Genomic DNA, 27,429 nt, shown 5'->3' with positions numbered 1-27,429 from the left:
GCATTGACTGAATGGAACAATTGATAATTTTAGATTGAAAATTTAGGTGCTGATGTAATCATGTATGGGGTGCATTAGTTATGAACGTAGAGCTACACCATATTAGTTTATTGTCTTGTTAAATATTTAGTAGTTCCAATTGAGATTCCACCATCACCTATTATCTCTTGTTCATAGTAATCATCTTATAGGTTTTAATATTCAGTCACTTCTAGGAAACGGTATGTACTTAACTAATTGTAATCAGAATTGACATGAAGTGTTGAAGGTCTATCAAAGAGTAATCAAAGGAACCAAGATTCCGGTGGAAATCAGAGGAATATAATCCAGGGACAGAGACCAGACGTGGAAAATAGTCACACTCAACAAATAACATAAAATAACCGAAATAGTACATGCAAAGTAGCAAAAGTAAATGAGCAACTAGGACTCCACAAAAAACTGTGTTAAGCGTCCTGTGTCCAAACAATTGTGTACCCCCTCTGGTTTACTTTATGAAAAAGATGGCTACCAGACAGGCCTTGACAATTTCCGATCGTTGATTTTCTAAAACTGTATTGATGGTATGTTGACAGCTCTGATCTTTGCAGAGAGTCTACTTTAGATTTATACTGAAGAATATCATTGTGGGTGTCTAAGGCTGTTAAAAACCATATGTTATTTTTACTTTAACTGATCTTGAACTTGTTGGGACACAAATATTATCAAGATTAGTGATAGTAATGCTTCATTATATGGATTTATATACTAATTCATGTGCAATTTCATTTTTGTAGTACTAAGTATTGTTATAATATAATGCATATATTTGCTGTTAAAAATAAAAAAAAATAAAATGTAAACTTGAAACTCTGGTGTGTTGTTGTAGTTTCTTGTAACACGTAACGTGTAACTACTTTTAGTCTTTTTTTAGAAATTGGTAAATAAGTTAACAGACTACACATTTTTTCTTTCCAAAATCAAGTAAAAGAATGAAAATTTTCTCCATTTCTAAACACGATATTGCACATTTTTGTCCTCTTATTCGATTAATTAATTAATACTTTGAACGAACTTTTTTCTGTCGACTTTGGTTACCGATTTGGAGAATGAATCCATACAAATTATTAAAAGATGGGAAAAAATCGTTTACAAAATTAAGGTGTTATTTGGCTTTGCAGGTTTTGACGAAAAATGTTAAAATCCACGTGCATGGCCTGTACGCGGAAGAAGGAGACAAAGATCATGTACATACACAATGTAACAACGCACATGTAATACCTGTATATTTCGTATAATTCAATATAAGATCAATCAAGATGTAACACACAAAACTAATGCACTAATATGAACTCCCACGATAAACTTCGAGTTACAGTAGTTGCTCCGGAGAAGTAAGCATGTTTTGCTCCTCCAGCTGCACCGATTATATTGAAAGTGAAGCCGCTATTTCCGTACATGAACCTAAATTGTGGTGCCAAATGTAAGAGTGATTAATTGGGTCACTGCCTGTATCAGTCATTTCAGATAACTAAGTCCTACTTTGGAAACCTTTTTTTATGCTGTATCGGAACTACAACAAATATAGACTAGGAATATATTTACGATGAAATGTGGAAAGCATTCAAGATAAAACTGATGTTTTTTTTTCAGGCATGAAAGATAAAAACTTAAATTAGTGCAATAAAGGCAATTTCACCCAGTCCTTCAAATTGCGCTTAGGATGACTTTGAATAATCCTGATCATTTCACAAATCGGAGTGTCTATACTGTATTAGTACTGTCATAAGTATCATCACCAGTCCCTCTGTTGATAGATTTATTTGTATCATATAAATCATTTATGTCTATAGCTTTTAATCCAAAGGTGTCATACTCATCCTCGGCACATTGACCTGTAATGCCATAAACGTTTCTATCATTGGCCTTCTTCCGTGCCATAAAATTGTTAAGCTTGTCATATTCTTCCTCAGTTGCAATAGCATATGTGTCTTCCCGGCAAGGTCGGTTTGGTTTGTTTTCTTTTTTAACAATAGCATATTCGGAATCTCCTTTACGTTCATGTTTACGATCATTCGGAACTGCAGAATATAGAGGTTTGGATTTGATTTGTTCTTCGACTAAACTGAATTGCGGAATCGAAATAGATTGTTCAGCATTTAATTCATGTTGGCTCGTTTCTTTTAATTTGGCTGGTTTGCTTTTTCTCCTGTTCATCAAAAATATCGTAATATTTCATTACAATCGTTATCTAATATGTGCTTTGTCAGTCGCACTAAAAAAGTGAAGTTTATTTTGATGCAAATTGGATCAGATTAATCGTGATCGCAACCTTTATGCAAAATTTCGTTTTCTCTTTCGTCTACCCGAACGTGACAGTTTATAAACAACCCAACGGACATTTCTAGAAAATCAAAGCACGCTTACCCTTCCGGTCTCATAGTCTATGTTCCCAGTTTTTAGTGGAGTCCAGGTTATTCCTTTACTTTTCTTTCTTCTATGTGATATTTTGATAAGATCATGATATTTGTTGCGTGTGTTTGATATTTTGATAAGATCATGATATTTGTTGCATGTGTTTATTTTCCCTGTCTACTTTTTGTCCTTGAAATATATCATTTTGATTTCTGTTCAAATCATGACAACCTTGATTTCTCTCTTGCACTTACCAAATTACTGATGAAATTTGTAGACTTTTTGTATATGTTAAGTAGAAATTAATGTTTAGTATCTATGAACATAATAAAATCTTATGTTAAGGTATGCAGATTCCTTTCTGTGTTCGGTAAAAAAAAGTTTAATCACTACAAAATGCTTTCATGAATTACATGTATGAATAATCCTTTGTTGCATGTACCTCCGTATCCAGATAAGTAATAAAGACACAAACACTATTATAGCAACTCCACCAATGATTCCACCTATTAGAGCACCAGAAACATTCTTAGGGTTATTAATTTTGTTCTCTATACCTAGAAAATAAGAAACAGAACCAAATATACACACACAAAAAGAAAAAAAGAGAATTGTCAGTATGATGTCGGAAACAAGACTTAGCATATGAAATTGAATCATTTGCAATATGAACTTCCACAAGCAAACCGGGAGTGACATCAAAGCGTAAGCATGTCCTGCTCCGCCAGCGATGTCGCCATTTTGTAAGTTAATATAATCCGGTTATTATATAGCACAATAACACAGCTCTATGACACGTGTCATAACTGTTTACAATTCATTTCAACTAAGTTAATGTAGTACATAACTTGGATATTGTGAAAAAAAATATCCAAAAGTGACAAATTAAATTAAGGTGATAAAAAATCAGCATAAAATATTTTCCATTATCACTAATTATTTTTAAAGGGCTGGATTTTGATATTGAATTTGATATCCCAATGCAATAAATCATGCGAAACAAATTAGCATCGTACCAAATATTTTACTTGAATATCTTAAAAGAAATGCACGAATCTCCTTATGACACAATATTACCCCATTTCCAAATAATAGATATTTTTTTTTCACTTTTTTATCTCTGTACTATAAATAAATTCATACGTATCATTTTGATCAGAATAACTCAAAATTTCTCACAGAATAACCTTTTGACGACAGTGAAACAGTGTAATTTTAGATTGTGCCGTAAATAATCTCTAAGTTGCAGGATAATTTAGTACGATAATAATGAGGAAATATATTATTTTTTTCAATGACGTTTACATGTGTAAATATGTCTATTAGTTGAACAGGTACTATATTCGCTGTGTAAAATATATTACTCTTTTCTTTTTTAAAAAAAAAAGTGTTGAAAGAATCAAATTATATGGATAACCGAATCGTACAAGACAAACCGCGTTGACTTTAGCAAAAATTAAAAAAACACCTCAATCTAGGATTTACAGTTTGTTTTGTTTAGTTTGATTGTTTGTTTGTTTGTTTTGTTTCTCTGCATGTTATAATGTTGAAATTATATCAAATGTAGTTGTGTTATGATTGGATTTCCGCATGTGTAGAAACCTGTGAAACCATTGTAAATTTAGTACTAACACTTGCTATTGGCATGAACTTTGGGGCTGGTATGTTTTTCGTCTTTGTTCTGTTCGAATGTAGTCTCTGAAGGCAAACCTTAAACGATAATTAAAGGATTGTTTTGATTTTTTTCTTTTTCTTTTTTCTTTCTTTTATATATATATGCAGCGTCTCAGAATGTGACGACTCGGTTCATTTAGATGTTAATATGTAGGATAGAGGATCAAATTAATGATGCATGTCACAACAAATCAATATTATACAACGTCTCAGAATGTGACGACTCTATTTGCTACACTGCTCCATCGGATCATATTGATACAGGGAAGATATATAAACGTATAGAAGGGTCTGAAAAATTCCCAACGATGTTAGAACTCTCACATTTGCGATGCAAATTTTTTGTCGTTCCCTCCGCGGGACTCGAACTCGTACTGCTGTGACATCTTTGGCAACACCGCCTGCATGAAGTCCAGTGCCCTAGACCATTCGGCCAGCTAGGCTATATAAAAATATAGCTTTCGATGGCCTGGTCATTCCTCCTCGTAGGATTAATCTAGGGCTGTAACTTAGTAAACGATGTATAGTGGTACAGGACAGTTCATTTAGATGTTAATATGTAGGATAGAGGATCAAATTAATGATGCATGTCACAACAAATCAATATCAATATCATTTTAAGCTCATACAGACACTGTATGTTGTTTCATTTGTTCAACATGGCCATATGTAGACTTTACGATTTATGCATTTTGAAAATGCCTTTAACAGTGGTAAGCTACGAAATTATTTCCCACCCGAAATGAAATACGACTTTATGAAAGTGAAGATGCATATAAGGCATTGTCACGCAATTCGGTTCTCAAGTAATCACATTTTCATTCTTTCTCCAAAACTCAATAGTGAATGTGTAGACAAAAATTGTCAATTAAGAAATATGAAGGAGGACCATGATTCTTAATCGACAATTTTTGGGAACTTCACTATAGTCTGCACGTTCACTATTGAGTTATGGATGAAGTCATGCATTTGTTAATTAAGATACATGTACAAAGATATTTTAATGCAACAATTACACAAAAGTCTTACCAGCTCTACACACTAACCACTCCAAAGTCGTACTGCAATTATTTGTAAAAATTTCGAATTCTATAAATGTAGAATTTGAAATGCTTTCTTTCTTTCTTCCAGAATAACAACTTATTGGTAAGTTGTTTCCCAGGGTCTCTATAAAATAAATTGATAGTTTTTTTTATTTATTTGTTTTGGTATTGTATATATATTTAAACTTCCGCATTTCAAAATAAGCATAAATAATACTTTTCTTTATTTCATTCAAATGTCGATGTTTATTTCCTTCATTTTCAGGAACGAATATAATTGCCTTAATACACCAATCTCACCCCAATGAGCTTATCATATTTCGCTTGACTATTACAGCGTACATTATTGGTCTACTGATCTGAAGTTTTATTTTTTTGAATAAAATTAACTGAAAAAAAAACAAAAAAACAAACGTTTAATTAAACAAAGATGTTGTAACACCTTAAACAAAAGCAAAAATCCCTCTGTTCATTCGCGGTTTACTTGCTTCATAAAATAGTACTTTGGAAAATTCACATTCAGATATCTGTATCTCAAAACATTTAAATACAGATATGCCAATTTTATATTGATAATACTGGCTACTCATCACAATTAACTTGTCCTTTAATTTGTGATCTGTAATAAATTTTCTACTACCGTCATCATATATATTAGATCATCAAGCTACAAATGTACACATGTACCATATATCGCAGATTAAGTATTTATTGTAAAGAAGGAATAGAAAGACAACTGCGGTACTTGTGATATTAAAATATCATACTATCTGGAGCGTGATTTTGAGATCCATTTAAATTTATACACAATAATTACGGTACAGGTTACATGTAACGATGCATTTATGTTCGAATAGATGTTGTTATCTCGTCTTGGCCTGGAAAAGGTTAAATATCTTACTATTATGGTATTCCACTTCTACAGCCTCACGAAAAACACTGGTCCAAGATATAGCATTGTTGGGAATGTTAGTATAATTTGGCGAAACAAGGTTTTTTCCATGCATACGACACATTTGTAGAGCATTAGCATGACTTGAAGTTGCTGTATCAAGTTTAGTCCCGTCGTCTATACAAAGGTAATACAAATTTAGTTTTAATAACTTATAATTGATGCAGATATTTAGGTATCACAACGATTGCATTTGTTGAATAAACATTTTCTTAAATGGTGTTAAATATACGAATACCTGAAATCAAATAAAATGCATACTTTCTATGACTTCCAGCAATCCTGGATGTTATGATATATGACATAGTGATTACTTATGATCTTTAAAAATAAAATTCTAATAGTTGCAGTCATAATCATATGATAACATGTAGTTTTAACAATTGGTAATTACGACTTATATCTGAACTTACTAATCCTATGCTGAATAAGCCTCTGAATATTAACAAAAAATCCGGAAAGCGAGAATAATAGGACAAATCAATTAATCAAGTCCAAATGCGTGGCGACCAGAACTTGAAAATAAGAAAAACTATCTGCATACACAATTTAACGAACCAATTGAATAGATTACAAACTATTTCACTGCACTGGCAAAGTGAATTCCTACACAAAACGAAAATACACAAAACAAAAAAAAAAAAAACAAAAACAAAAAAACAAAAAAAAAAACAAAACCAAAGATACAAAAACAAAAACAAAAACCGTGAATAACCGTGTTCCGAAAGGGTTTTAATGTTTTTGTCCGCTAGCAACACCCGTGATATTGCGCGTACAATCCGGTGATAGTATATCATTAATAATAAGACACACTGCAAAAAGGGGTCCCATCAAAACAATTGATATTTGAGAGATATAACTCAATTCAACAAAGTATCGTGATGTAAGTAAGAACATAATGCAGAAATAGTAGAAAATAATCCAAGTAAGACAAATGTAATCTAAATAATCAAAAGTCCATATGAAACATGGGACATTATCAACTATGAAAAAATCTCATCCAATGCATAAAGCAAATTAAATCTTTATATACATGTCGTACAGTGTGATTGTTCCATCTCAAAATATTCACAGAATGAACTGGGCGAAAAAGCAGTGCAATCGGTCTATAGAAAAATAGATATGGAAGCATTTCGTTCTCTGAGAAAAAAGTGAAATAATTTTAGTACAGAAAGATATGAATATCAAGTTTTCGCTTTACATAACTCTTTTTTGTCTACAAAATCATTTTGATATTGCCGATGATATCAGATTAAATGACACATTTTTGGTAAGTAATCAATTAAATACACAAACTGTCACTAATACACCTTTATGAAAACCTTTCTCGTGTTTTATAGTTGGTATCATTTTTTGTTTTACTTTTAGTAAGATGGTAATAAATTAGTCCAACCAATTTTTAAAGACGTGCAAAAGTGCCGTTAAAGATCTACCCTACTTGTCAAAAGTATTAAAATGAAGACCAAAGATATAATATAAAAAAGATATTTACCACAAACAACAGCTAGATCGCCTGAACCGTCACACATTCGTGGCGCCAGCATATTGTCATCAGATATGGATATGCAATTCGCATGGTTATCTGTAGCTTCTTTAAAATTGAACTCTTAAACACATACATCATTATTACATTAACTCAATACAATAATGCAGTATTTGTACATATTATTATAACGTTTTTGCATTCCGAGTATCATCACCATTCTCGAGGAAACAGACAAAAATGCTACGAATAACACAAAGCTGAGAATTGCTGAAACTTACGTGTTTATAGAGCATGACAGGAGATTTATTCCAGATACATTTTGTTATTTTGTTTTCTTTTCTTTTCTACTGAAACACGACAAATACCATTATTTAGTACCTTATTCGTTCTATATCTAAATGTAACACACGATTTTCGCTAAACACAGTATACATATTTCTGATAAAAATCAATGCAATTTTAAAAACACCTACGACAAATAACAAGTCTAATTTAATCGAGGTATGATTTGTTAGATATCTAACAATCTTACTTTCATAAACTAATAAATTGTTGTTTTTGGAGCAGTTGGCTATATTCACTTTTTCACTTCCTGTTAGGGTTTTCAAACACCGGCATTCTCCTGAAGATTCCTGGTAACAAATAGACGAGAACTATCATAGCAAGTCATCAATTTTATTTATATAAGAAAAACATACGTGTAACCTTTCATGCAGAAGAATCAATTAATGATTGGTGATATAAATCAATTAACGTATGTAACATTTAAGGTTCCCTCAAATTATGTGGTCGGTCATTTTCATTGGTTATGCAATTCAGTAATATTACTTCTATTGTTTGGTTGAACAACAACAAAAATACAGATATTGGGTTTGTAAGTTGTAACAAAAACGTAGACATAGTGGAAAACAGAGACAAACTGTATGTTTACACATTGGTGCAAATTGGTCAATTTAAACACATTCACGTGTGTAAATTTGTGCAGGTGCAACTGTATTTAGTGGGTACTTTTCTTAATTGATTGACACGTAAATGGATAACAACATTTGCATACCATCGGTTTTCAACAATTAAAGTGAGAATTTTCTGCCGATAAAAAAAAAGCCGACTGCATTTGACCCTATTATCAGTCTAAACTTGTAGCTATAGCATGTCAGTTATTGAAAGTGCTACCTGAAAAGAAATCTTGGTAAAAAAAAGACGTTTTGAATAACTGACTGAAAGGACAATGTTTTACTGTTAACGTTTTCATTGTGCAACTTCTTTTCTCCGATGTGCTACAGTTATGAATTTCGTTTCCTCTTTTAAATCTAAAACCATTTTTTCAAATACCTTTGTTATGCCATACATCTTTTGTTAAAGTATAACAACAATATAATAAGATACAACAGCGAGTGGGTGTCCGAGCTTTACAAAAAAAAAGAACAAGTCCTGGGAGCTACCGCTGTTCGTGCCAGGGACAAGGTCGGCGATATATTTCCCGATTTTTTTTTCGGGGCTTCTGATACAAGAGTGGCATAAACAATAAAAGTTAGTTACGCTGCACGTTTTTGAATGACACATTTATTTGATTTTAGGGAATCCACATTCAAGAACTTTATAATATTATGCTATGATTTTAAAGATACCAAACATATGAAAGTGTTTGTGCAAGGTATCCCAAAGTGCCAGCCTTTTTTCATGCTTGTTCTGTGCTTTTGGTATCTTATAAATTAAGATGCACATTTTACAACTTAGGTAGTACATGAAGAGGCAATGTTCCATCTGTAGAAAGACAGAGAATGCATATATTTTTTAGGTTTATGAATATACAAATATTGTTATTCCTGTAACATTTTCTAACGAGTAATTCAAATTGATTAGAAGACTATACAAGAATGAAAACCTCCATAACGTATTCAGAAGGAGTGTGCCCTATTCAAAGATATTCTAACAGTGTGTTGGGGCATTCATTTGTTCATTTCTGCCAAAACATTGCACACAATTGACTTTATTTTCAAGCCAAAAGTAGAGGATTACACACCCGGAATGTTCATCTGTACATGAAATAATGAATATGAAATAATTTTAAAGCTGTACCTGAAGTACCGAAAAAACCTAAACAAAATGAATTTTCCCTTTATTTAAGAAAATATATTGAACAAAATTATAATGTTTCACCAAAAAATAGACACAGTCGCACGGTTCTCTAGGTTAAAATAAAGTTTTATTCTTGAGGAGGCGTCTACTTATTGTACTAAACAGTATGTAGTCCGAGTTGCTTATTTGCTTTTGTTACTTGTATGTATGATTTTAGTTACTATATGTTCTCTGTTGTATATTTCTGTTTTCCTTGTCTGGTCTTTGTCCTTGGATGACATTCTTTTGATAACTGCTATAACATTGATTACTCCTTAATATGCATATAGGATGTTACAATCTACGCTGGGAATACGGGTATTTTAACAAAAAGCAACATATGAATAGTATCCTAATCAATGATAGCATTGTACTTATATGATATGCAATTTCTGACTTAGGATGAGGTTAATACCATGATTTATAAATCGGAGGGATATAATTATTACCGATGCGACCGACCAAGATAGTCATAAATATAGAAGATGTATATATTATAATATTAACTTAACTCCAAAGAGTAATCAGTGAAAACCAATCAATATTCAAGCAGAAATCAAAAGAAATTCATCCAGAGACAGTGACCAGACATGAAAAACAGACAAACACAACAAAGAACTCAAAATAACCAAAATATTACATAGCAAATAGAAGAAGTAAATGAACAACTCTGCCTACATTTAAAACTGGGAGCACGGACCGTGTGTACTGGTAGGGTAAGCGCCCTCTCCTTTTCTAGAAACTATTGACGAGTTGCTTATAAAAAGTCCAGTCCAGGGTAGATGAAAGAGGACTACTATGACACGTTGAACTATTCCGTCTTATTGCTGCAGATGGATACACCGTAACGATCCACGAGTTCATGAGAACGACCATTAAACTTCTGTTATCATGCATTCAATCTTTTAGTAACACAACCCTGCTCCAGAAGCGTAATTTTAAGAAGTCTAACGCGATACAAAAAGTCTGCGTAATTACGGCAAACTCCGGTATAACGTATGAGTTTTGATATGAAAAATTCATACGCAGATGCTGAGGGGATGTTGCCACAGATTAAAGGAAAGTAGAAAATACTGAAAGAATCGTCATTGGGTGGGTCGTATAGGTCTCCTTTACCATCGATCTCTTAGTGTAGGTCAAGGTTGACTTCGCTGTGCCTGTAGTATTTTATCTAAAGTTCTTTGGGGTAGAAAAAATGTATCAAATCCAGGAATCTAGGATTGTTTAATGATAATACGTCACTTATAAAGCGGAAAATTAGATTAAAGGTATAGATAAACAATTATCCTAGTATTGGATCAGATCAGCTTCATAAGAGTGAAGGAATGGGTCAGCAATTAGGGAAGCACTAATTGTTTCCATTGGAATACTGACCGTTTGTTGGAAAACGCGTCCACCATACCGGACAAAAATGTTGCAAAATTTCTCACGTGTGAAAATGTTCGTCATGAAAATGGGGCTTTAGACTTACTGTATAGCTGAAAAAGGGCGAAACATTGCATTCTCGTTGGCAATATCCTTTTGAACTCAGGTTTCTTGTCTTGACATGTGAAGTATTGAAGCGATAACATCCTGAAAAATTAAAGAAAAACTGTCCAATCTAAATACTACCTATATTTTAGTATTCAAAATTTTTATTTTACGAGCTTTTATTATACTTATATTACATCTTTAGAATTAGTCCGTTCGAAAGAAGATAGAATTAAACAACTCAGCATATCTTTGGAAACCTGTTATAACCTGTTATATAAGTTTCATACTCAAACACAAATATTAAGAAATACGACATGTCATTTTGAGCTCAAAGATTGTTTTAATTTCTTAAATACTTGCCTAAAAGTTCCATCCATGGAGTTAACTCCCTGTACTTTGCTACTCCTAACCAAATCGAATGGTTTGTAAGGTGTTCTAAATTTGACAACAAGGAAATATTGTATTCAAGTCCTTCTTCTCCACATAACTTTGAAGCATTGAACCAGTTGATTCCGTTTTGATACTCTTTGATAGATACTGTGAATGCTTAAAAAAAATCTTTTGTTTCTATTTTTGTTTCTTGTATGATATCTTGAAACAAAGTCAGGATTCTGATATATGACAAACTAACAGAAGAATTCAATCATAAAATTTTGCAATGCCTGTTTTTGTTGAAATCTCATAGTCAATAGTAAAGTACATGCAGTATACAAAAAAATGACATTGGTTTACCTGTTTCTTTCCTATTCCTTCACTTTTATGAGGCTAAATTTATTTCAAAAGAAGGAACGTCGTTTGCCTTTTTGATTGTTTTGTTCTCAGTTAACGCCATATAATAGACATCATACCTATCACCATTCTAGCCTCTTATACTTTTTTAAATCGATTGAAAGGAAAAACTCATGTTTTATCTGTACGACTGAATATAGCCTAGCTTGCCAAGTGGTCTAGGGCGCTAGACTGTGCAGGCGGTGTAGCCATAGAAGTCACAGCAGTACGAGTTCGAGTCCCGCGGAGGGAAGGACCAAAAATTTGCTTCGGATATTTGACTTCTCTTTTCGTTGGGAAATTTTCAGAACCTGTTATGCTTACATTATCTTCCCTGTATCAATTTGATCCGATGGAGCAATGTGGCGGATATTGAGTCGTCACTTTCTGAGTCATTTATATATATATACTGCTCCATCGGATCAATTGGATACAAGGAAGATAACGTTAGCTTAAAAGGGTTTAAAGAATTCCCAACGATGTAAGAAATATAATTTGCGAAGAAAATTTATAGTCGCTCTTCCTGCGATACCCCAACTCGTATTGCTGTTGCCAACACCACCTGCACATTATCTATAATATTGACTTGTTGTGACATATATCGTTAATTTGATCCTATAGGTTCGTGCTGTTGCTTTCAAACGACTTCATTTAAAGAGTGTTCCTTAGTAAGTAGAGAAGCCTCTTTGTTGGCAAGTATGTACTCGGTTAACTAATCATCACGGTATATATATCAGTAAGACCAATGTCGGAAGAAGTTGTGACTGGACAACATCTTGGCGGATAGTAGAAGAAAATAAGAATAATAAGAAACCGAGCAAAATCAATGGGGATCCCAAACATCGTTTTGGGAGCCCTAAAAATGGGCTTAATTGAATATCAATACTTAACGAGTTTGTTTTAATCTCATGGGCAAAGAACATATGATCCATATACAACAAATATGGACTTTTTATTTCAAAATTATATTTTTATTATATACAGAACAAAACGTTGGTATCGCACAAGTTAGAAAATGACCTTAAAATTGAGTATATTTTACCGCCACTTTCTGAAATTTCAAAATTATTTGGGGAATTAGATATATATGTATATTTATATTGATATTGCCATTTGTTATACGGACTTTCCTTTTAGACTATTCCTTCAATACTGCCTAGATTTGATCAGTTTGGTTATTTGTTGTTACCCTTCATTCACATTTCATTCATATACAGATGAATTTGATGGTATAGCATAAATAAAAAATACTTTATTACTTGAAATGTAAGTTTTGTCTTACTTTAAGAAATTTTAATATTTTTATACTCCGAGACCAATGAAAATACCCTGTTCCATGCATATTAAAAATGGACATTATTTTATATTAAAACATATACTGGCATTCTAAATTATATATTACGTATGTGCATTAAAGCTTTCAACACATTAATATTAAACTTTATGTTTGGTGTTATCATTCAACATTTTACGATGAACAGACGTATACTGTACACCATAATCTATTTCGTTTTCAAAGATAAATCCCGAAGCATACATATATAAGAGATGAATACCTCACGCAAATACAAGCATTCGTATGTCGTGCAACGTTTTTCGTGTGGCTTTCGTGTATCGTGTGCATTCTTCGTGTTTGTTGGATTGAGAACGTTTCACGTTTCTGGACGTGTATGCACATTCAACTGAACATCACAACATTCTACGACATTTTAGAAAAGAAAATATTTAAGGGAAGATTTGAGCGAAAATATATTGAAGAAGGAAATAAAATTGATTTACTTAAGTTAATTAGCATCGTGTTCTTGGAATATGGAAAAAAGGAATGTGCGTAATTGTTGTAGTGTTTTAAATATGGGATATACAATGTACGTATCTAGGCATTGCCAAATACAAATCTTGGTTTAGCTTATAGTAAAATAATCTTCATTATCCTCAGACGGTAATACACCTTAATAAGATAATAATGTGGTATTTGGTATTTCCTTGAAATCTAATTCAATGTTTGTTTTCCTTATTCTTACTAAAACATTGTATTATATTTACGACAAACGTTGTGCGAATCATCATGTTATCACAAATCTTATATAAACTTCTTTAAAAATATTATGTTATAACAGCATGTTCACTATAGGATTGAACAGATATTTTCGGTCATTCATGAATGTGTAAACGGAGTTCGGAGCTCCCAAACTCAATGAACGGCGAAGGACGCTTCAATGCACACACATTCCTTTGCACTCGTATGGGAGCGCGTAATTGGCTGCACAACGACAGTGAAGGCGGTATAGACGACGTGATAGTTGGCATTGAAAAAACGAGATGAAAACAATTCAACAGGAAGAAAATTATTAAGGAATTACAAGAAAGAAGAAGGAAAATTACATAAGGTGTTTTCAAGGGTTCAGTCAGACTCAGTTACAAGTTTCTTTCCGATAGCTTAAAATTACTTTCTGTAAACAAATTTGACCGGTAAATTCAATGTGCATGTAATAAACTATTCTTACGGCTATATCATGCCGTTCAGTTCGTTGCCGCACTTTTTCGAACTACACGGCCGCCATATTGGATTCAAATTGACTGGCGTTCATGCATGTATGAACTTGCTGGCAACGATGTTCTCGACCAATGAAAAACGGCTATTAGCATGAAGAATCTCATGACTAGGATTATATCCTTTTAACACAAAACTTGGTTTTCTTTTTTCAGCTTCCAAACGGAAAGTTATGTTTGTTATCAGTATATAACCTGCAATAGTAAATTGAATTATGATATGAATGGCCTTTATGTATGCATTAGAAGGACTTTTTGCGGCACATATAACAACCATAAATGAACATAGAAGACCATTCAGTTTGTACAGTTTGTTGTTGAAGTCCATTTAGTATATATCAACCCAGTACCTATCGAGTGTAATATCATTGGTCGATTGAAAAATTGTGATACATTTCTATATTGAATGTCGGCAAGTATGTACCTTGTTAGTCAGAAAAGTTTCATTTAGATTATTTAACTACGATATTGCAGATAATATATCAAAATGATGTTAATTTTTAATTTTTATATTTGAAACTATATGATACTTCGAATTTTGTTTCCTTATTCTAAAATATATTTGTTTGCATTCTAATAAACATGCATTAGAAGTGGTGCTACCCAAAACATGTTTACTACACAAATATACCAAAAAATAATCCACAAAATGTAACTCACAAATATAAATATCAATACAATATAAATATGGGCAAAATAACGATGTTAAACCACAAGCAATATAAACTCTCACAAAATATGGGATTGACATCAGATGCTCCGAAAGGATAATCATGTTATGCGTCGCCAGCGGCACCTGTCATATTGCAAGTGAGTATAATCCGCGAGATGCGCCAAACACTATTGACATACTGACGAAATCAATAATTCTTATAACTTAGTATCATGTTGAAAACGTAGAAGATAACTTTGTTTGAAAAATAGTGTACTAAAAATACCCGACGTTAGGTAATGAAAAGTTACAATAAAACAATCACTATTGACATTTAAAAAAAAGTTTTCTACCTCTTCTTTCCTCTATTTGATATCAATGTGGCGTATAAACATATTGGGTATTTGTTTTTGTTTTTGTCTTTTCTGTTTTGTTTTAGCACTTGTAAACATCTTCCAATTGTTTTAATTTATTCAAAACTAATAATAAGACACTTACCATTTAAAACTAACGACATACATATAAGACAAAGAAAGAATGTATCCATTCCTGGTGTTTTCACATTTAATCCTATATAGCCAATGTGTTAGTCGATTACAAACGAGGAAGTCTATCGTATATTTGTTGAAAGATAACCCAATAGATATTTGTATGTGTTGCCTTAACCCTTGAAATGTGTTATCATATACAGTACTTAAAATCGATTGACGTATTCCGTAAAACGGTGCAAGTTACCAAAGTTTTTGGTGGAATTCGAAATGCTAATTTTCTTCATACCGGTGCGTCATTGTTCTTAAATTGTCGGATTTTATTGCATTTGATAGACGTTTTTCCTCATGATATTTTGAATACTAGTATACTCCTTTTGTACAAATGTAGATGTTATAGTAATGATAAATGAATAACATACCTGTACTTATTCTAGCGTTACCGATAATGATTCAATGAAAGGGAAGATTGATAGATTAATTGATTAGCTATGGATTACTGTCTATGGCAGATATTTTATGCATTTTAATCGTACAGAAACTGCATAGTAAAAGTCCAACACACTACAACAGGTATATAAAATGCTAGATCACAGAAGCAACAGCACGTAGGTATGCATACACCCCAAATGGTCATACAAGTCTGATTCCGAACCGAGCAGTTTTCTTTCTATCTCTTTAAATGTGCGTCTATGGTAGAAAACAGTGACAACCAGTTTAAGTCTTTGTTGTGATTCGGTGACATCCCATATTCGAGGCGAGAACGCTACCCTCAGACCATGGGGACAGTTTTTTTTAAAAAGTTGTGTTACATATAAGTTATAAACGATGTCACGCGACAACATATCATAGGCACCTAGTTAAATGTCTAGCTTAATTCTCAGAGGGCATATGCAAAATATAAAATGTATGTGTTTTCTATACAAATCAATGCATAAAGATTATATTTGTTTTTTTTAAATAATTAATGATCAGTTAGGAAATGTATCAAATATTTCAATGGAAAAATCAAAGTTTTAACAATGGTCAATGTATGGTTTCTACGTGAATGAAAGGAGACCTGATATAAACATTTTCACCATAAATGTTCATATTTATAAAGCTAAAGTATATTTAGTTACAAGTGTATCAAACGATCTGTCATCACGTTAGCGCTAAATAAAGTTAGAAAGATTTGTTTTCACGACGACCTTATGCATAAATGAAAACCGGAAGTAACGCTTAATAACCATATGTGGAAATGCTGCGTCACAGGTTTTCTATCTACATTTGGGAACTTGAAAATGCAAACACGTGCCCGAAGCAAATAATACATCCCGATGTAGCAAAAACCTTGTTTACTATACATGACACATATGTTGTCGTACCAGCAGACTAAGCCCAAAACAGCATTGTTTTTGTCTGCCAAACTTTTTATATCCAATGTTAGTTTTCAGGGGTATGCGTAGAAAATAATGGCAGTGATAAGACCTATACTGCTACCACACTCTCCAAAGAAGAGATTGGGGAAGACCATGTATCTGTTCTATCCTCTGTTGGTCTCTCTACGGAGGACGATGATTTTGATTTACCGTCCATGTACTGGATTCCTAAACTTCACAAGAATCCATTCAAACAACGTTACATAGCTGGATCTGCAAAATGTACCACCAAAACTATTAACTTCTATACTCACACTGTCAAAGAGGGTCTGCAGTCCAATCATAACATTTGTTACTCCCGTAGTAGTATTAGTTCAATGTGGATCCTGAAAAAATCGTTCGGTCTTTTGGAGACACTCAGTTCAAGACTATTATCAGAATATAATAGCATTTAAACCTATGAGTTTTCAACATTGTTTACTTCTATTTCCAATACTCAATTAAAATCCCGACTTAAAAACATTATACATCGTTGTTTTTTTTTTTTGTCTAAAAAAAAAGATTGTACACCTAGACACAAATATGTAGTTCTAGGTAGAGACTCCTTATACTTTGTAAGAAAAAAATCCAAATCATCTTCGAAATATACAGGAGAAGATGTTTACAAAATGCTGGAATTATTTATCGACAACATATTTGTCCTGTGCGGTGGACGCGTTTTTCAACAAACGGTCGCCATACCAATGGGAACAAACTATGCTCCTCTACAAGATTAAAGTCATCACTACAGAAGTTTTATGGTGGTCATCATGAACTCGTGGATCGGTATGGTGTATCCATCAGCATCATGAAAACTGATTTATTCAACGGGTCATAGTTTTCCTTTCCTCGTTTGTCTACCCCGGACTTGACTTTTTATAAGCAACTCGGTGGGTGTTTCTAGAAAAGCAGAGGACGCTTACCTTACCGGTGCACCTGGTCCATGCTCCTTTAGTGGAGTCGGAGTTGCTCATTTACTTTTGTTACTTTGTATGTATGATTTTAGTTACTTTATGTTCTTTGTTGTGTATGTCTGTTTTCCATGTCTGGTCTTTGTCCCTGGAATACATTCATTTGATTACCGCTATAACCTTGGTTCCCTTGATTACTCTCTCTACTTGCTGATCTATTCCTTCACTCTTATGAGGCTGACTTTATCTGATCTGATCTGAAAGAAGAATATCATTTATCTAGATCCTTTAATCTCAGTTTCCGCTGTTTAGATGACGTACATGTATATTATCTTTAAACAATCCTAATTTCGGGGATTTGGTACATCGCATCTACCCCAAGAACTAGAGATAAAAGATACTACAGACACTTAGAAATCAATGGTAAAGGAAAACTATTGACCAAACTTTACGAAAAAAGTGATGACTTTTCATTCAGAATTGTCAACTTTACATCTGTTGCAACATCCCTTTAGCAGCTGCGTATGGAGTGTTCATATCACAACCCATACGTTATGTAAGACCTTGCCAAAGCTACACAAACTTTTCACGCTAGAATACTAACAAATAGGCTTCTGGAACAGGCAGGGTTACGTTGCTACAAGATTGAAGTCATCACTACAGAAGTTTTATGGTCGTCATCATGAACTTGTGGATCGTTACTAATAAACATAATTACATTTTTCGACTACTGATAAGTATGAATATCAAAAGTCAGAAGAAATAAATTGTTTTACTTAAACACCCTTTTGATAGATCGATAAGGTTTTTTAATATAAAAATAATACATTTTGGAGTTATGATAAAACAAAATGAATAGTTGTGCTGCTGCTTAATCATTTTGTAACACAGAAACCTACTAAAATTGCGCCAAGGTTTTTTTTCTCTAAAAACGATTACTATAACTTCTAATTTGGAATATGTCTTGTTATAAAGAAGTGACGATTAGTTGTATGCGATTCAGAAGGCTAATAGTTGGGTCACAAATACTTGATAATATTCTTTATGCAGCTAAATTAATATGAAATGAAATTGCTTGCGATCATTTCTTGATATTTTCGTAGTAATTTACAATAGATCATGAAACGTAAATTTTAAGTTGTTTTGTTTTGAAATTTTGTATATATCTCTTAAAACGGGGAAAATGATAATGATGATGACTAGTCATTACATTTGTTATTTATATATATGACTGCCCTTGTCACGCATATCATTTTTGACTTGATTTTAATCATTTTAACAGTCACTCAAATATATTTTTTTCAAATATACCACATTAAAAAAATAGAATTACTTGTGTCAATAGAAAAGCGTTTGAACAGTATATGGTAAAAGTTATCATTAAACAAGAAGACACTGGTTGATTTTTGGAAGCTTCATTATCATTTATGGCGATGAATGTTTTCTTTTTTTAGTTGCAGCAGAATGATACAAAACATAATTTTCACAGTTATCGGATTTTGACATAAGTTCTCCATTCTGATATGTGTTTTAAAATTTTCCCGAGTATTCACAATCAGTAACAGATGCGTTTGATAGAAACCTGCTATTGTGTCAATTATTTGCTCTAAAATATGTTGAACAACGACGAAATTCTAGTTTGAGGACATTTTTGAAAATTTATAAAATCCGAAATTGCCCATTCCTCAAAAACTGAAAAATACCAAGTACCTAATGGAATATTCCCATTTACTTTTGTCACTTTGTTTGTATTATATTTGGATATTTTATGTTCTTGATTGTGTGTGTCTGTTTATGTCCGGTCTTTGTCTGTGGATTACATTCTTTTGATTTCCGCTAGATTCTTTATTCCCTTGATTACTATTTTAAAATTTAAAATTGAATAAGCTAAAAAAACCTTAAACAAAGAGTAGAATAACATTGGCGTGTATATTTGTGAGAATCAATCATGGGCGTCGAAAACATAACATTATCAATAATTATTCATTATTTGTATGTTGATATATATATGATTGTAACGCATTTCGTTTTTTTATTATTGTAAGAAAAAAAAAAGCAAATTTGGCGGCATAACAAAGAAACTGAACCATTTCATTGTAAAGTTTTAAAAATATGAAAATTCCTTCTTTTTCTGGTATTTGTGGGCACACATATGTTTAAACGGAAATCAGGCATGTTCTGTTCTTTAAACATTTTTCATTAGACATAAATGTATCGTTATCATTTACTTGTGTTCACTTTTAGCATATGGCTTCCGAAAAAAAAAATCAAATTGTTTGGTCTCTAACTTTCGATTTTTAAAGGGCATGGGATAAAATTTCGAACTTCATTCCATTTTTAGCAACTTTCTTATGTATTTATAATAATAAAGAAATATGTCTTGGCATTTTTTTCAGACATTTGTAATAAGAAGAATTCGGTTTACTTCTATGGATGCAAAATATTTAAAGAGGAATACCCTGAAATGACCTTGTGGTCTACTTTTAGACACTGGTCTCCATGACAATGCTGGACTTATATCCTGACAAATAGGTGGATTTACGTTTCTAATATACATATCTATCAAACTATATGGGTCTGTTTAAATCCTATCAGGGCAGGGAGTTCGTTATCTGGCCCATGGATTATATGACTCCCTATTAGAAAGAACTCTTATGTGCTATTTAGCTACAATTTACTTTTTTGCTCACTTGTCCAAAAGGCCATGTGACCTATTGCCATCACTTGGCGTCCGTCGTCGTCGTTTGTCGTCGTCTTCGTTGACAATTTTTCAAAGCTACTCTCCTATGATTTTACATCACCATTTGGAATCAAACTTGGTATGAATGTTTCTTATGGTATCTTGCATAGCACTGATGTGGAGATTTTTGATTTGTGGAAAAAAAGGCCGCAATTATGTAAAAAAATAAATCATAGGGTTAGAAAGTCTTTTGTTTTGCATAAACACTCGTTGAGACGTTTAGGTTTCCCCTTGCCTTGATATTGCCTTAAGTGTCTATGCTATTTTACTTTTTACTATTCTTATTTGAATATTGCTCATTCTATCAATCCAATAATTTTGTTGATACTGAGTATGTATTGAGACCCTTTTTTACATCGAGTTTAAAAAAAAAATGCTGATTTAACAAATTACAGTACATGTAAAATTACAATCGCTTTTTTAACTAAATGCAGCTCTTGTATGGTATAAACTTCCCTTTTGCACCAAATACTATCCACCATCCCCATTGTCCTCATCCCCATTCACAGTTTAAAATTCCCGCTTCCCCATAGAAAAATATCCGTCCCCCATTAAATCCCCTTAGCCTATTTCTTATAAGATATTAACACTATCAAAGTAAAGTTTATATTTATATTTTTGCAACATTTTAACTGTTTTTTTTCAAATTTTACCTAATACATTTTTTATGTAAATAAATATTTAAAAACAAATTTCCCCATCCGTCCCTTTCAAATCCCCATCCCCGGAAGCAATATCCCCATCCCCTTATCTCCATTTAACATCTCCCCATGCCCAATCCCCCATATACCATATAGAATGGGAAGGTTTCCCCATACAAGTACTGTACCATAAGGTAAAATTTTTGGGAAATGTGATACATATTCCAGAACACTGCTACCAAATTAGAAGAAAACATTATGTTTTCCCAGGGTAAAACTGCAGACAAATTCTCATTCCGGTAGAAATGACCTACCGATCAGTAAGTTCACATATACGCGAGTCATTTAATAAAAGCTGAATAAAACATAAAATCTAGTCTTCTAGACAATGTTATTTTTCTTAATGTTTAAAGGATATATAATGTGTCAAAAACCTGTGCGAAATTCTAATTAGATTTTAAATACGAAGAATGTGCGTGTAGAATGATAAACTTTAAGCAATTATGAATAAGAGACAAACAAATTATCTTTACTACGAGCATCAACTTCAAATCAGCATACAATTACTCCAGGACATTTTACTTTAACCGTTGTAAATCAAGAACATAATTTAGAACGCATGTTTACATAAATTACATATAAAACAGCCCGAATGTAAAAGTGGACCTAAACTAGATTGTACAACTTGTTTTGATTAAATATGTCAATGGTACATATGAATACATTTTCTACAATTGAAATATTACGCTAAAGTGATATCGAATAATAAAACATTTTCCTATACATATTATTTAAGGAATATTTTGTATACTGTATTAACACTATACAACTTTGTATGTGCACCGACGTATTCAAAGAACAATACTAACATCTGTTATTGAAAACACTTTTATGGTGATTATAAAGATTAAAGTCTAGGGTAAGGGCAATATTAAGACTTTGTTCTCTCAATAATCAAAAACTATTGTAAATACCTTCCTGTGCTTTGTCATTTCGATTAAATGTGCTTGAACAATAATCTTCACTTTGTGACGCCATTGTATCATAAATATCAAACCTTTCACAAGATAGATAACCGCATCTGTCGTATTCGGAACATGTGCTTGCGTCATAAATATTGCCGATCTTTTCCGGTTTTCTTGTAGATAAATCACCTAATCGGTCATAATCCCCCTCTGTTAAGTCTGCGTATAATGTGCTATTATTGTGCTCAACTTTGTTTCGAACTGCTTTTTTGTTAACTTTAGCATACGTGTTGTTTTGGTTGTTTGATTCATCACCAAATGTCTGATAAGAATCATGCAAACTTTGATGTTGGATATTCTCTTGCAAATGATCGCCGAAATTTGTAGCCGTACCAAGTTGTTTACTTTTCGTTCCAAAATCAGATCTAAACGAAATTTATACATAGTACACATATTTTAGATATATAAAGGTCAAACTTTTACATCGTTTGTATATTTTTCTACATGCGGAAGAACAAAGACTATTTTAAAGTGTGATTTTTTTCTCGGTTATTAAAGAGTTGGATTTTTTATAAAACGACAAAGTATAATTGAATATCAATATACAAGAGTGTTATTCCTGCACAATAAAGCAAATACATAGGAAAGAGGTATACTCATTACAGTTTTGGAATATAAAAATACATGTGTCTTTTATTACTACATTTACTTACAATATCTAGACCGTTGTTTTGCGTTACGTTATATACTTATTATTAGATCAGATACGTTTATCCCCGTTCTAGTATGTTTCTTGGTTTTTGAAACTTCGCAAGTTATATACCACTTGACAGGTCTATCTTAAAATCGAATCGTAGTTTAAGTGATGCTATGTGTATTTAGTCCCGGCATATATATATATATATATATATATATATATATATAAACTCTATCTATTTCTATTTTCTATAAACATCTTGGTTTTACAACAGCTAGATTCAATTTTGTGATCAAAATCGACGAAATTTTCCCAAATTCGTGAAAACAACAAAATAATACAACAGAAAACATTACGTTTGTGTCATTTCATTGTTGCATAATGACCCTAAATTAGACAAAGACTGTGTATAGTTTCGTTACATATTTAGCAAAAGAAAAAAAAAGACACGTTACCTCTTCCGGTAGATAATGATAACAATAATTAAAAGTATAGTAATAAGACACACTCCACCAATTAAGCTTCCAGTAAGTATACCTACAAACCAGAAAAAGAAAAGAAACATATATTGATATCATTGCAATTTTATTTTTAAAATGGATATTTCCAAAAAGGTCACGATAAAATGTGTTAATCATAACCTGCTGTAGTATTCTTTAGTCCGTTTTGGTTTTGGTATGGATCTCACTGTCGATAGTTTCAAATGTCATAAGTTTCCGAATTGTGTTTTGAAAACAAATACACGGTATTTTCACCCGACCGCCAATTCGTAATAAAATACGAGTTAATATTGGTTGAAGAAAACTTAATTTTGAACCGTTCATAAAAGGTTCTACGTTGAAATAAACATTTTTGTACCAAAGATGCAAATGACATGTTTCTCTAAACAGATTCAGTGATTGTCAACATTAAAATTTGATGTTATTAGAACATGTAGTCATGTGTGAAATAGATACAGTATATAACAACAGTTTTGTGCAAAATTGTGCTCTATAAAAAATCCAGTGAAAGGATAGAAGAACCAACATGACATTGTAGATTCGTGTTTTTACTAATTGATGAGTGTTCATATTTTTTTGAAAAAAGTACAAAATATACTGTTATGAATATATTTATATATATATATATTTATATATATATATATATATATATATATATTATATCATAAACCGTGTACATTTCGTGTTGTTTTTTTAAATTGCATTAAAGTCATATACATGTAAAACCATGTCTTAGTCAAGATTATAAAATAAAAAATCGAAGAATAATGCTTAGACTTATTTACGCAGATTTTGAAGAATTTCATTAAAAAAAAACTAATGAAAGATATTATTACTAGGACATCGATGAATATGTAATACACTTTAAATGCCATTGAAAATGGGCAGTTTACAAAGTTTTGATCACTAGAACGAAGCGACATTAAATAAACGTGTTATTAACCTTTCTGAAAATTATTTTAGATATAATTGCAACATTCAACCATGTTTTGTTTTTTAATTTTTAAAAATTCCAAAAAAAAAAAACAAAAAACAAACAAACAAACGAACAAACAAACAATAGTGTCGTCTGCTATCGCAACTACATCGGATATTCACATGTATCCATCACATTTCTTCTTAAGACATCCCCGCATAAATGGGAAATGAGCTATTTTAACGGTATTTGGATAATATCTTGTTCGTTTCTTTACCTTTTGATTTCGTCATGATGGGAGCAGTAGATTGCTTTGTTTCTCTGACATCTGTTCTTGTAATTAAATTGACTGTTACTGAAAACAATAAGTCCTAGACAGATTCAATACATTTTGCAAACGAGATAGTATAAAAAATTTTCCGACTTTTTCCCTGCTTCAATAACAATTTATTGTTCAAACCATTATTCAGAGTTTAACAGATCGATAATTTATGGCTCGTAATATAAAACATTAAATTTCATGTCATGTACAAAATATAATTGATTAGGTTTATAAAATTGTATTTTAAATCAAAATAAATGGCGGCCTTTTTGTGATTTTGATACACTAATTATATAAAGTTCAAGAGCAATCCAACAAATCTAATAACATGATTTTGATACTTGTGAACCAGTTATTTATACAATTTCCATTATGATATTATAAACAATACACGACAAGCATAATTCGCGTCATGTCCCCAACTTGGTTCCAAATACCGTAGTGCTTTAAAATAACATGTCCCTTGGTGGAATCAATATTCATTTAATATAGTTCTATAAGTAGATAACAATATAAATGTAACCGTTGTACATGTAGAAAATTTACAAGGTTGTCGTAATTATGGTTAGGAATTTTATGCTTTGTATGCATTATAGAATAACGCATAAACAATTTCTGAATGTATTCGATTTCACTCACAAGTAGATTTTCATCAAGCAATGATGATTTTATAGTGCTGAAAATCTTTGGTAAGGCTGTTAAAAATTGTAAATTAACGAAAGCTTTATGCTATATTTTTGTTTGATGAATGGAGAATCAGTTGCATTAATATTTCCTTGATGACAGTATACACGATTATGAAGACAGGAACAAGATGTATAAATATCAAGTTCATGATCAATATATATAATTTATATATGCATGTAGATGCTTTGCAATTTTGATAGTAAAATAGAAACATCGCCGTTCAAATAAGACAGATAAACACACGGAAATATACTAATGGAAAAAAGAAACTGTACATCGCCCTTTATATTGAATAGTAATAGAACTTTAAATGCCCATAGAGTCCTAAGAATTTCAGATATGTGCTTGACTTTTCACATAATGTCAGTGTGATGAAGTAGTTTATATTTCGTCAGTTGATGCAAAGTTAGTTCTAGTTAATATATTTATTTTGGGTATGCAAAGAAAGCCGCCTTTATAAAAGGCCAAAACACAATCTGAATTTTGAACCGTATTCTATTAAGATAATGCTTTATAATTTCTAGATATAGATTGAAAAATATCGATAAAAAAGTTCGGAAATTAGTGTTCCACAAATAACTGAAATGATACATCCACAAATTTAAAGACTGATGTTGTAACTGTAATCTTTATTTTCTGCTCACATTTTAATTAAATAATAAGCATTTAGCATCCATTAAAATAAAACAAACTTACTATTGAACTTCTCAGTAATGCTTTTGTCGGTTGAACTCTTTGATAATTCATCTCTACCTTTGGGTTTCTCTACAAAACAAAACCAATCTTTTTTAATGTATTGTAGGCAGATCAAAGCTCATTTTGGTTGATTTTGTAACAAATTTATGCAATTTTTTTTCTGATAACTTCTCTAACACGATACAATTATGGTCAGTACTACATATTTTACCACTTTTATAAGAATATTTCCCCAGCCGATATGGTTTCATTCACAATTCAAACAACTTGTAAGTAAAATAAAAACTGATTTTAAATACTTTATTATTTATTTTAACAAATTTGATGACTACAATCGATAAAAAGTAACTTAAATGTTTTAAAAATCTACTCGTAATAGAAACAAGTTCCGTTTTTTATTTTTTCTACATACATGTACTGACACAATCCAATCAAGTAAAAAGTATTGTATAGACACACTCGACAAAACAATTGTGTTTTGATTTGATGTATGACTTATCTATGTTAAATGATTTAGAGTTGTTTGATAAACGCTTAAATGTGTAACAACTATTACTTAATAAAATGTCAATGCAAACAATTCCTAAAATAGATTGATTTGAGGTACAGAAACCGCATTAAACAGATACATGTGCAATTGCAGTTTTTTCCCTAATGAATTGTTTGAGGATATTTCTTCCGTATTTTACTGAACTCATTTGTGATATACCTTTTTTTCCTTACACACACTCGCCAATTCTTCTGTATCAGAATTCAAAGAACGGATAGCGTGGTCATATTTTATGTTAAGTTATAGTAAATATTATATTAAATCTCTGCACTGATCAGCAAACATTTAAAACAAATGTTGTTGCCAATACTATTTAGTTTAGTCCTTTACTAACTATTTAAAGTTGAAATTTATATTGAATAGAAAGCTTATTTTCATTGTAATGTAACATCTTTTGTTAAGATTAATTGGATTGTAAAGATGCCGACCGAAATACGATATACTCGTGTCACAATTATTTGAATAATATTCTTACTTTATATAGAAATCTTAGTAGAAATATATTCTTGGCGTAATATGCATCCCCATAACGTACTACATTGATTTTATCCTACTATTTTATAAATGTCCAAAATGACCTATGTGCCCTTAACATGTACTTAGTCAACCTGTACTTATATTAAATGATAAAAGCATATACGCTATGTATGAATTTATGAATGACAGGGGTCTAGGTACGTATTTTGAAAATTTTACATTTTTTAACATTTTAAGCTGTTTTTAAAGAAACTTTTCATAGGAAAGAACACTTCCGTTTTCAAATTATGGTCACTCGGTCAAGGATTAGTACCTTTTACGCTTATCTA

The 27,429-nt window shown here is 31.8% G+C and overlaps 2 protein-coding genes across 12 annotated transcripts in view; both read right to left on the bottom strand.

The window, feature by feature from the left end:
* Positions 1–1,240: 1,240 nt before the first annotated feature.
* LOC148598453 (uncharacterized) lies at positions 1,241–16,943 on the bottom strand. 3 transcript variants are annotated; one of them, XM_088562382.1, is made up of 10 exons: positions 15,609–16,943; positions 11,501–11,686; positions 11,139–11,239; positions 8,082–8,181; positions 7,556–7,669; positions 6,013–6,180; positions 5,098–5,235; positions 4,027–4,104; positions 2,870–2,951; positions 1,241–2,188 (listed from the first exon to the last, which is right to left on the bottom strand). In XM_088562382.1, the coding sequence occupies exons 1-10, from the start codon at positions 15,655–15,657 to the stop codon at positions 1,744–1,746; spliced, it is 1,461 nt and encodes a 486-aa protein (XP_088418508.1). In that variant the 5' UTR covers positions 15,658–16,943; the 3' UTR covers positions 1,241–1,743. The 3 variants fall into 3 exon arrangements, with proteins under 3 accessions (XP_088418508.1, XP_088418507.1, XP_088418509.1); XM_088562381.1 differs by having other exon boundaries at positions 2,837–2,951; positions 15,609–16,940; XM_088562383.1 differs by having other exon boundaries at positions 2,837–2,951; positions 11,501–11,575; positions 15,609–16,940.
* Positions 11,697–27,429, bottom strand: part of LOC148598452 (uncharacterized) — a 36,768-nt gene continuing 21,035 nt past the window's right edge. For 6 of the 9 annotated variants that reach the window (XM_088562389.1, XM_088562386.1, XM_088562384.1 and 3 more), the window contains 4 exons: positions 26,074–26,142; positions 24,646–24,723; positions 23,408–23,489; positions 21,808–22,680 (listed from right to left, as the gene is read on the bottom strand). In XM_088562389.1, the coding sequence (XP_088418515.1) occupies positions 22,245–22,680; positions 23,408–23,489; positions 24,646–24,723; positions 26,074–26,142 (665 nt within the window). In that variant the 3' untranslated portion in view covers positions 21,808–22,244. Of the gene's footprint in view, positions 14,654–16,965; positions 17,233–21,807; positions 22,681–23,407; positions 23,490–24,645; positions 24,740–26,073; positions 26,143–27,429 lie in introns of those variants that run through there. The other 3 variants (XM_088562390.1, XM_088562388.1, XM_088562387.1) reach the window with 2 other exon arrangements.

Source organism: Perna viridis, chromosome 14, assembly GCF_037379345.1.
Source record: "Perna viridis isolate PV_CMFRI_1.1 ecotype Kerala chromosome 14, ASM3737934v1, whole genome shotgun sequence".
In the NCBI taxonomy this organism is placed as follows: domain Eukaryota; kingdom Metazoa; phylum Mollusca; class Bivalvia; order Mytilida; family Mytilidae; genus Perna; species Perna viridis.
Note: the sequence above shows the minus strand (reverse complement) of the source record. Positions and strands in the feature narration are given on the sequence as shown.

Excerpts from the sequence above, each read along its gene's own strand:
- LOC148598453 (XM_088562381.1), bottom strand. The coding sequence starts at position 15,657 with ATGGATACATTCTTTCTTTGTCTTATATGTATGTCGTTAGTTTTAAAT. Across the intron at positions 7,670-8,081 it reads CAATTTATTAGTTTATGAAA|AGTTCAATTTTAAAGAAGCT; the intron begins GTAAGATTGTTA and ends TATGTGTTTAAG. Across the intron at positions 2,189-2,836 it reads TTACTTATCTGGATACGGAG|GAGAAAAAGCAAACCAGCCA; the intron begins GTACATGCAACA and ends TTTGATGAACAG.